Source organism: Cucumis melo, chromosome 4 (genome assembly GCF_025177605.1).
Source record: "Cucumis melo cultivar AY chromosome 4, USDA_Cmelo_AY_1.0, whole genome shotgun sequence".
Taxonomy (NCBI): domain Eukaryota; kingdom Viridiplantae; phylum Streptophyta; class Magnoliopsida; order Cucurbitales; family Cucurbitaceae; genus Cucumis; species Cucumis melo.
Genome location: NC_066860.1, coordinates 31,887,105 through 31,898,586, shown reverse-complemented (window position 1 = coordinate 31,898,586; position 11,482 = coordinate 31,887,105). Strand labels below are relative to the sequence as shown.

Genomic DNA, 11,482 nt, shown 5'->3' with positions numbered 1-11,482 from the left:
TAAATTCACAGCATAAGTAATCTCATTTCAAATCAATGATCTTACTATCAAGCAGTAATGACGTTGCCTACACACAAATTCTTCAAATATTCGGCCAGTTGGAGTTGAGTTCCATTGAAAAAAAGTAATATCAAAGACAAGAACTAAACTTTTTACATCAGAATGGTGAAGAAAGTAGAGATTCAATTATTAACAACCATAAATTAAGGCATAGGTCGAGTCATCATCGAGTAAGATGAAGAAGTTTTAATGTTGGGGTTAAGGGAATTGGTCCTAACCACAGCAAACGAGGATGACGAAGAAACTCTGGGAGAAAGTTCTATAAACCTAATGCCACATTAAAGCATAGAGTAAGAAAACTTGTGCACCTTTATTGAATGATCAAGGGCATAAATAGCCAAGTGTTAATAACAAAGATTACAACTAACCAATAAAAAGAGATTAGGAAATAATATACAAGTAATTAACTTTTTAATAATTTCACATACGTCCTAAATTGTACAAAGATCAGCCTGGCGTAAGTGTAATCACTTGGGAAAAAAACGTCAGCAAACTATTCCATACCAACAAACCTTGCTATTGATTAGGGATCATTATATACCATATTCAGGTAGGGGGTACCCAAAAGCAGAAAGAACAGATCAATCCCTTCGTTAAGAATCCTTTGTTATATTCTTAGTTGATAGTAGAAGAAGCAAAATTACAACTAAACCAAGCAATTAAGAATCAGTGATGTACAACTTGACTGTGCAGTAACTCAACTGCAGCTGCCACCACTCCTTTTCCTTCAGTATTAATGTCGAAACCCGGCTCCTCAATCTTTCTATTAAAAAGCTTGTCTAGTTCACCGCGCAGTTTCTAAAGAAAGAAAATAAACGAAAAAAAGGTAAACCGTTGCAAAGGAACTCATAAACTTTTATAAACATTATATTTGCTACCTAGTCTCCGTTTGATAATAAATGTCATAGCCATTTAATACTTGTTATCAAAATTTGGCATGCCTTCCATAAATTCAAAGTCCCTTTTGAGGAAAAAAAAAAGAAGAAATTCTTCATTTTACTAATATTTTTTTTATATAGAAATGAGAAAAAATGAAAGAATACATGGACATACAAAAAAACCAGCCTACAAAAACACTCCGACTAAAAGAAGAGGGACCAACCGAGTAAAACATTATCCTAATCTATATTTAAACCCAACAACCATCTTGAAAGCTAGTGAGTAAAAGCAAATGTGTCCAAAAAGACTAAAATGCTCGATGCTCATCTTTGTAATACATAAATGTTTGGAGTGAGAAAGCACTTGAAGGGGCAAACAAGTGAAAAAAAAGTTAGATGTAGTGAGAATTACCTTTATTAAATCTAAAACGCTCTTCGATGCAGAGAAATGAAGGTAGCCACCAAGCATTTCAATGCCATCTCCAGTGTTGGTAGGTACAAGATTACCACCGAACAACAACAAGGCATAGTCCGATATATTGGTAGAGTCTCTAATGTATATACTAGTGGTTTTGACCTTCTCACTGTAAACCATGTAAGGCAAAGGGAAGATATGAACCCCTGCATTCACAGATCCGGGATGAATATCAACTTTCCCAACTTCCTTAGTATAGAAGGCTGTCCTCTTTCCTCTTCTTTTACATTGTACGACATTAGGATATAGTCCAGCACAAAGCACCGCACACACCATCTCCAAATCTTGGCTGTACTGGTTGTATGCCTGCAAACAAGTGACGTTTCTGTTAACCCAGAAATGCCCGATATTCCTTTTCAAAAAGAATAAAAGGAAGATTTATTCCAACTTCTATTCCAAGAGAATACACAAGCGATATTGAAACCAATAGCAAAAGAAAAGAGACAAAAAAAATAAAAATTTCACCGTGTCAAATTTAATAGCTCATGAAAAAAAACACCCGAGTACTTGTTTCACAAAAACAATGAAAAGTTAGCAAAGATCAATCAAGGAAACACCGAACAAAAATGCGAACATACAACTAACCCCCAAGGAATTAAACTGCATCAAGATCAAACTTTAAGGATTTGATACAAAATAAAACTCAAGGTTGATGCCTCTTACACAGTTGCAGGATAGTATGAGGAATCCTCAAGCATTCAAAAGGCCAAAATCCTTCTGATTATGCGCTAATTCTTCCATGTCTATGCTTTATCTGTGACTGTGTTGCCTACATATACTTGCTATTAACCAAGAGCTAACTCACTAGGTTCATTACTAGTTGCTAGGTTACTACCTTACCTTTCGGTCAACATGAGGGTTTAGGTAATGTAACAATATATTAACTAAATACCAAGTACATAAATCTTGTTAAATTATGAAGTTCACTGCATTATTTATTTATGCTTTGTTTCAAACTAACTTAATGCAATTGTACATCAAGACCAATCACAATGAAATAATTAATGTGGTGCACAACTTTGATTCAGAAGAGACCCAAAATTTCCCTCCCAGAATAAGTTTTTGACAGAAAACTTACACTTGGACCCCTGGACTTGTTCACAAAGCCAATATCAGATAATAGATCTAAAAACTGCATTCTCATGTCATCCATCATCTGCAAGGTTACTGGAGATAAAAAGTTATCCCAACAGAACGATCTTTCAGCTCCATTTCTTTTTGCATCCTTCCATCCTTCAAAGGCTTTAAGAAGAGCAACGTGATCACTGCAAAAGGTAGTTTTAACTCCAATTTCAGAAATAGAAAACATAAGAACCCCACATCAAAAAATTTGAAAATCCTCCTCCACCGTAGTAGTAGTCATCACTTTCTATCATCATCATCATCATCATCATTATATATCACATAAAACATTGTCACCTGCAAGAGTCACCAGCAAATGATTTCTTTGCATCATTTGCTTCCTCTTTCCTATTAATGGGCAAAATAAATGGATCTCGGTGAGCCAGAGCAGCAGCAATGGTCAAGGCAGGATTCAGGCATTGAAATATAGAACCCATGAGAAGCATCTTCCCTATATTTGGGTCCAGAGGTAAGGTGCAAAGATGACGACCTGCAACATGGTGCGCAAGATTAGTGATCACAATTCAATATTCAAAAAGAAGAAAACGAAAATCCATCATTATATACCCAGTGGGGTAAGCTCCTCCATATCATCTAAAGCACCAATTGTTTTGAGAAGTTCAATGGCGTTTTGGACTGCAAGAGGATCTGGTGGTTGTAATGCCTGTGCCAAAAAGGAACCAACAGTTCCTAGCTGCAAACTTTTGATATGCAAACAAAGTTCTTGTAGAGGAGTTCTTAAAATTTCAGGTAACTGATACTGAAGCATTGCATCGTGGATAATTTTTGGATAGAGTCTATAACAAACACCAGGTTGCACACGACCAGCACGACCTCGCCTCTGAAAATTTTGCAATCAACTCGTCAGGAAACCAAAAGCATTTTGTACAAACCTAAGTGCCCCTCATTTGGATGTAATAAATTTGTATTTTAGGTTGTTTACTCAAAAGCAAAGATATAATTGTATTTTGGGGTTATTCAATCAAACACCCCCCCCACCCCCCCCCCACAACACACACACACACATTTTTATGGAAGTTTATTTTCTGCCTTCAACCAGAAGGGGTCATTAGTTTCAATTTATCATTACAAGAAAGTGAATACCTGGTGTGCTGAAGCCTTGGAAATCCATGAAGGCAGCAAACAAGCAAGTTTGTTTAAAGCATCATAACTCGTCTCCTTTGCTTTTCCACAATCAATGACATAGACAACGTCATCTACGGTGATACTACTCTCAGCAATATTAGTTGCCAGCACAATTTTTCTACAAGAATGGACAGATCGGGATTGGAAGAAGGAAAATGTAGCAAGAAATGCAGATTAATTCGATACAGATACAAATTCATGAGAGAGAGAGAGAGGTGAAAGAAGTTTCATGAATTTCCCAAGGAACTAAGGGTCCCTTTGACAGAGAATTTGAAAAAAAGGAAGTCAATGGAAACGGAGTTCTCTTTCATGTTTTGGTAGCAAATCCAGAAATTAAATTATAATTTAAATGATGTGTTTGATATTCTATATTTATTAATCATACAACTAATTATAGTTTTAATAATAAACTATTATTAATTTATTAATGAATATAATTCATGTTAAAAGAATTTATATAAGTATTATTTTGTAATATTATATAATTTATATTGAAAACTAAGCTTATAACATGACACATTGTATGTATAATTATTTGTACCTTTATTTAATATAATTCTATATTTCATATTTTAAAATTCAAAATTTGGATCCAATAAAAACATAAAAATGTTGGTTTTTAGAATTTAAATCCAAAAACAGTTTTCAGAAACAAAATATGGGTTCTCAACCAAACAGGACCTAAAATTTCCTTTTGACATGATTACTCACACAACCCACATGGATCTCTTTTATGATGTTTATGACTGTTCTACATTCTGCCATTTTCTTCAGTTTGTTTTCTTTTTAAAACGAAAAGAATAATACAATATCACGAAGGGTTTTCAATCTCATCATCTCCTAGCCGAACCTGAATCCAAGAGATTTTTGCTACTGTACTACCTCTTAGTTACTTTTCACTGTTGTTAAGGGTCGGCGAAAATCCTTAGATACTGATCAAAATCTTGAAATAGATATTCTTTTTATATTAAAAAAATTGCTTTCTTTTGAGACTTGGAAAAAGGGAAGAAAAAAAGAAGGGAAGGGGATCCTATTGAGTTCAACAAAAGGTCAAACTTGCCGTTTCCCAGGGGGGGGCCTATCAAATATTTCCCGCTGATTAATGGTTGGCATGGAACCGTGCAAAGGAAGTACTAAGAACTTTCCAGAATCCCCAAGATAATTGTTTGCTTTGACTTTGTCGAGTAGTTTAGAAATGTCATCCCAGCCGGTTAGGAATACGAGGATAGCACCATTGCCTTCATGGCGACAAATATACTCAATAGTTGATTCCACCTGCAGAAAATGTACACAACTGGTTATATCATATATGGAAAGAAAATCTATGCTTAGCAGTACCATGGCCTAGTGAAGAAAAAGGAAGGAGTCAACTAAACTTGTAAAGCTTGAAGATCTCAATTGTCAAATTGACGTGAAGATCTCAAAACTGACATTAGTCATTTTAAAATTACTTCATAATTTATTACAAAATATGAAATTCGTTATTACAAGATGAATAGAAAAGCAAAAAAAAAAAAAAAACTAAAACTAAAAGAAATCAAATAAAGTTTTTTGTGTTAGATTCAGATTCTTGATGTCCCCCATGTTTTAAATTTTCATCTCATCAGAAATACATTTTTCTTTTATTTTAAGAAAAATACAAAAGAGGAGAAGAAGAAGAAGAAGAAGACATAATAATAGATTCATCTTCTGTGGTTCATTATAACATCTAAGAACATACCAGACTCAAATCAAGTTGTGTTCCAGACCAGGCTTCAAGTGACTTTCTCGTAGATGAACTATAACCTCTGTACTGAGAATCAATATCAACATCCTATACATCAATAATAATGCGCAGGTTAGTACATCTAGAAATAATACATTAATTACACAGTTCTAATCAGGAATTATTCTAATATTTTAAATGCTATACACCAAATGTCAACAGAGGTACCTTGAATTGGTCAATCATTAACAAAAAATACATGCTAAACCAACAACTTATTGATTTTCCCCGCAGTGCATTAAGATTAAAAATGAAGTCCCACCAATCAACATTTCAGCAATATAGAATTGCAAACCTCTTAGTTAGAAATAACATAAATGTTAAAACTGCAAGAGAATAAGAAAAACAAGCTTCTAGTACTGCATGTTTCGCTCTCAAAGAAAATTTTGTTTTACAACTTACAAGCAATTTGAGCTTTTCAATGATATTTAAGAAGTTACTAACTACCAACTTTCTAAAGAGAATAGAACAAAAAGGAACCCACAACTAAAACCATGCACGGTATAACATTCAAATATGCCAAATAGCAATTTGACTAGCCATGCCAATACAAAAAGAAAAAATTAAACATTAAATACAGTATTAGAGATTAAAAATGCCTCAAATAATTCTGATAAAGGGTCCTTCTTAGATTCTTGTTGTCTCCTTCTTCTCCTTGAATTTCCTTCAAAGTTTTCAAACTCTGACTTGATATTATAACGAGTTTTCTCCAGCACATCCTCTAGAAAGAACTCTGCCACAGCAAATGTTTTTCCCTGATATTTGAGGGTAACACAATACGTTATAATTATGACACAATACATACTAAAAATATGTTACAAGAAAGATGTTATACATACTGGTATGTGTAGCGTCGGGGCATTTCCAAAGTATTTGGAGAACAAGTCTGCATTGATGGTGGCACTCATTAAAATAAGACGTAAATCTGGCCGCTGAGGAAGAAGGTTGCGCAGAATTATTAATAAAAAGTCTTCATTCATGCCTCTTTCATGTATTTCATCCACAAGCAAATGGCTAACACCAGTCAATTGTGGGTCCTGAACCTGAAAATTCAAGACGATGAGCCCCTAAGATTGTGTACCTATCACAGATTTCAGCAGGCTAAGAGACCATGACCTTACCAAAACCACAACAAAAGCACAATTTTCAGACAAGAAATAAAACAGAATAGCAAAAATTTGGAGCCTAGAAAGGACTGGAGAAATCTGAAGATGTGTTTAGATGGAAAATTAAATTTCCACCAACATAAATAGCCAGGAATTAGTTTTCAATTGCTGACTCATAATTCAGTAAACACTGCAAGTCACAACTAACAAGCATTGGCCAGAAATTTTTTTATCAAGCTAGTTTATGTAAGACCTTTATAGTTTAATTATAAATATACATAACATAGATGAGATTATTGGGGGAAAAAAGGGATCTATGGCCTATAAAGGATATCAGAAACACATGCACATGAAAAGCATATGTACCAACTGCCGGAGTAGAACTCCAGTGGTGCAAAATAGTAGTCGAGTCTGAGCTGATTGTTTTGCTTCCAATCGTATTTGATATCCAACTGTTTCACCAAGATTTTCTCCTCTTTCAGAGGATATACGAGCAGCAACTGAAATAGCAGAGATACGCCGAGGTTGGGTGCATATTATTCTGCAGTCAGCACCACGAAGTTTTGATATCTCCTCTTCTAAAATAAATTGAGGGAGCTGTGTGGTTTTACCACAACCTGTCTCTCCTGAAACAACCAATACCTGGCATTCAAGACAAAAATTGTGGACAGCATTAACTAGAGAAATAAAGCCATAATGCCGCCTAAGTCAAACATTCAAAGAAATCAACACACTCCATGGAAAGTCGCCTTTGAGAAAATAGAGACTCAATCAATCAATACAATAAATCTCATAGAAAAATATATAGAACACTAGAGGGAAATTCAAAGGTTGATAGCCTTCTTTTTTCTTCTTCTTCTTCTTCTTCTTCCTTTTTCTTTTCTGGGGTAGAATCAACAACTTTCATTGAGAAAAAAAATGAAAGACTACAGAGGCATACAAAACAATAAATAAATAAACCCACAAAAGCAACCCCTAAAGAAAGGATTTCCAACTAAGTAAGATGTTACCTAGAGTGTAATTACAAAAAAAATTCAAAACCAAAGCCCAAAATGACACATGAAATCTCACTAGGGTCCTTATCCAAGCCTCTAAACACCCAATTTCTCCCCCCCCCCCCCCCCCCCAACCTCATAACATAGTATATGCTCCAGCAAACCATAGCAAATGGCCTATCTCTCTAAAAGACAGGAGGAACTCTCCAATCATCACATGAATATCCCTCCTGTCAGCTATCTAGACAGCAAACTCTTGAAGGATGCAAGTCAAAACAGACCTCGTAGACTGCAACCCCAAAGAAGGTGATTCAAGTTTTCCTCTGTCTTCCAACAAAAAATACAATGAAAAGGACCCATTAATGGGGTCATCTTCCTGCAAGCCTATCCACAGTGTTCACACGGCCAAGCAAAACTTACCAGGTAAAGAACTTAATTTCCTTTGGTATCTTAACCTTCCAAACCACACCAATGACCGATTCACTAATAGAAAGGAATCCAACAATAACCTAAAGAAAGGCTTTTGCAAACTGAGTTGGGAGCCCTAAATAGGAAAATAAAATAAATAGGAGTACCACTCAGCACAAATTTGATCTAAGTAAGCCTACTAACCTTGGAAAAATAGCCTTTCTTCCAAGCGGCTAGCCTTTTACAAATATTCTCAGAAATGGGATCCCAAAAAAGACAAAGCCCTCGAGTTAACCCCCGAAAGAGACATCAAGATAACAGAAAGGCAAGGACCGAAGCTTGCAACAAAACTCACTTACCCACCTTCCAAGCTTATCCCAATCACAATTAATACCCAAGATTTTGCACTTACTCTTGTAAATTTTAATCTCATACATTGCCCTAAACAACCCCACCACATGGTTAAGGATAACAAAAAGTCCTCATTGCCATAACATAACAACATTGTATCGTCAGCAAACTCTTTGAAGTGGGACAAGAAGAGGGATAGAGGATCCCCTTGTCTTAAGACTCTAGAAGCCCGAATCAAATCCCTTGGCGGTTCCATTAATAAGAATAGAGTAGTTCATGTTTCTAACACAACCCCACATCCATATTCTCCATTTCTACCGAAAGCTTTTCTTCTCCATCGCCTAATACAAAAAAATCCAATCAACCAATTATAAGCCTTTTCAAGGTCAAGTTTGAAAATAACATCCTCCTTCTTGTTAGCTCTATACTCATTGGCTAAGAGAGCCTGGAATTGCCTGAAAATAACACCCTCCCCAATGATTTCATTGGCTATTACAGCCATGCTGATTGGGACTTTTCGGATAAGGTGATGGAGAAGAAAGGCTTACAAATAAATTAAAACTAATAATAATAATTAACCCTATTTTCAAGGTTTTTTAGTCAATTCCAGTGGTTTCTGTTCTCATCAAACTCGTGGATGCCAACATACACTTCATTGCAACCAATCACAAGCAAACAACTTCATTTCAAATTGTGTTCCAAAATCTAAATCCATGCCCAATAACTAGTGATGCCACTTGGTAGGAAAAAGCATGTAATAGTAAACGAAGTGAAGTTGCAAATGTTAATGCCCAATCTCAAGCTCTCTCTCCCATTTCGATATCCAAATATCTTCCTACCTTACTCACACTTCCCTCTTTCCTTGTAAACCATAGGAAATGAACTCCACTCTCTAAGGAGTTGTTTGGGAAGTTGAGTTGGTTATTATAGTCTGTGTTCGAGGTGCAGTCTATTTTAGTATAGGTTATAAACGAGAAAAGATGATAATTACAAAGTTGTAAACACTATAGACAATGAAGATTTTCAAATAGTTATACCTTACCTAAATGTGAGTTATAATAATTGGGGATTTCAAATGTTATAATGGAAAGCCAAAACATCGAGTGGGTTATGATAGCCCACTCCACCCAAGACAACTTTGGGCCCACATGCCCCTAACAAAGTCAACATACTCCAGCTATCCCATATAACCAAACTTTGGGCCCACATGCCCCTAACAAAGTCAACATACTCCAGCTATCCCATATAACCACATAAATACAGTTTAAGAGAGCTCCAAGCTTGTTGGTGGCGTGATGTTAGCTTTCAAAATGAACACGACTTTTGGTTAAAAAAATATGAAGATCAATAGAGACAGAGTATTTGCACCTGGTTTTCTGTCATTGCTTTTATAAATCCAGATTTTACATTGAATGCCGGAAGCTGTTCTCTAAATGCCAACATTGCTTTTAAGCCATCGCTTCCCTACAATGCACAATTGGTAACATTATATTTATGTTAGAAAGAGAAAGAACATTATTACAAAAGACTAGCAAATTTACTTTCATCGCTTCCTGTTTCTGCTTAAGTTCAGCACTAAGTTTCTCCTTCGCTGAATCACTCTCCAACTTGCTGGTAGGTTTTATGTTATTTACAGAAGTTGGAAACTGTTTGCCATCTTCAACTGATGCAGTAGAAGAAACCCTGTGCTCCCTTCCCTTACCCTGTGAATCATCCAAAAGATTTCCAACTCTCCTCTCTATATCGGTAGTCATTCGAATCTATACAAAGATTAAAATGAGGTTAGACTCAGATTAAATAGATTGGGTAACCATACAACTCATTACAATTCATTAAAAGACAAAAAATGAACCTCTTTTTGTGTAGATCCATGGCGTTCATCGAGATCAGCCCGGTAATCTGGCAATGGAACTTTACTAACCACAAGGGTCTTCCCCTTATTATACACATGGCTTCCTTTCCACAAGCACAGAATCAGAAAAATAAAATATCAGATCCCATCTGAGGTAGCATATTTTTGTAGCATAAAAAGTACAAAAGGTTGCAGGCGCCTAACATATATAATGACAAAGGGCTAATAGTGAAGGAAAAATTATCCTCAATGATTAAGGGGAGAAAATCGAGATAAGCAGAGCTCGAGCTTGTTCTTGTAGTTAATTATAGATTACTAAGACAAAAATTAGTTTTTGTTTATATAGCAGCAGAAACGTACAAGTAAAGACCCTGTCGATGAGCCATGTCAGAAAGGATTTCTTGGTCACTTCGACTATAACTACGCTTAATTATCATCTCCTGTTCCCCTCCTCTTTTCATCTGGTCCATCTTTGTCCACCATTCGTCTTCATTAAGAACCTCCATCTGCATTTAGGAGTTATTCTCAAGGGGGAAATAGATTAAAATTCAAAAATTATACGCCAAATGATTTGACATCAAATCAACATCGTAAGGTTCAAGCATTATTGAAGATGTACACTAAAAAATAACCTAATGCAATCAGTTAAACATAACCCAGCTACTAAGCTGAACGGTTGTTTAACTTTCGCTCCTCCCCTTCCACGGGCCACCGAACAGATCATCACCACTCTCGACCACCTTCCAACTTCGGAAGGAAAAATAATCAAAAATTTATAAGGAGTACCTCGGCAGCCTTTTGTCGCAGACGCTCAGCACGCCAGACCGGGTCCCACCAACGTTGCTCTCCTCTACCGCCGCCGCCACCTCCACCTCCGCTTCGTCGACCACCGCCGCGTCCTCCTCCAGAGGAACTCCCACGACGGCCACCTTGATAGTTCGGCCGATATGACATTGCGAATGTTGAAATAACTGGCCGAAGTACAGAGAGTCGAGGCGGAAGAAATGGGTACTTGTAAAGCAGAGAGTTGTTAAATACGAAGGTCCGGAGGGACATTAATTTATAATGCGAGTGAAATCGCCCTCGACGATCGTAGTACGTGGCGCCCTGAGTAGTTGCCGTGATAAATAGTGAACGGTCTTCCAAAAGCACATCCATGTTTCATATTCATTTTCCTTTTTTTCTTCTTTGTGTTATTTGATTGAATTAAAAAATCTATGTACATCTAGTTACATTAATTTTATTGATGAGGTTTAAATTATTTTCAAAACAATCCATAGTTAAATTTATAGGCATGTGTTTGTATTTATCTATTGTTATTTAA

General features: G+C 36.1%; 1 protein-coding gene across 2 annotated transcripts; it reads right to left on the bottom strand.

Moving 5' to 3' along the window:
* Positions 1-351: 351 nt before the first annotated feature.
* Positions 352-11,280, bottom strand: LOC103486685 (DExH-box ATP-dependent RNA helicase DExH1). Of its 2 annotated transcripts, XM_008444703.3 has the most exons (16): positions 10,945-11,280; positions 10,519-10,664; positions 10,159-10,258; positions 9,848-10,066; positions 9,675-9,770; positions 6,919-7,194; positions 6,286-6,489; positions 6,046-6,201; positions 5,402-5,494; positions 4,742-4,956; positions 3,640-3,799; positions 3,103-3,376; positions 2,833-3,025; positions 2,492-2,678; positions 1,351-1,719; positions 352-858 (listed from the first exon to the last, which is right to left on the bottom strand). In XM_008444703.3, the coding sequence occupies exons 1-16, from the start codon at positions 11,212-11,214 to the stop codon at positions 727-729; spliced, it is 3,090 nt and encodes a 1,029-aa protein (XP_008442925.3). In that variant the 5' UTR covers positions 11,215-11,280; the 3' UTR covers positions 352-726. The 2 variants fall into 2 exon arrangements, with proteins under 2 accessions (XP_008442925.3, XP_008442926.2); XM_008444704.2 differs by lacking the exon at positions 10,945-11,280 and having other exon boundaries at positions 10,159-10,262; positions 10,519-10,663.
* Between the last annotated feature and the right edge of the window lie 202 nt (positions 11,281-11,482).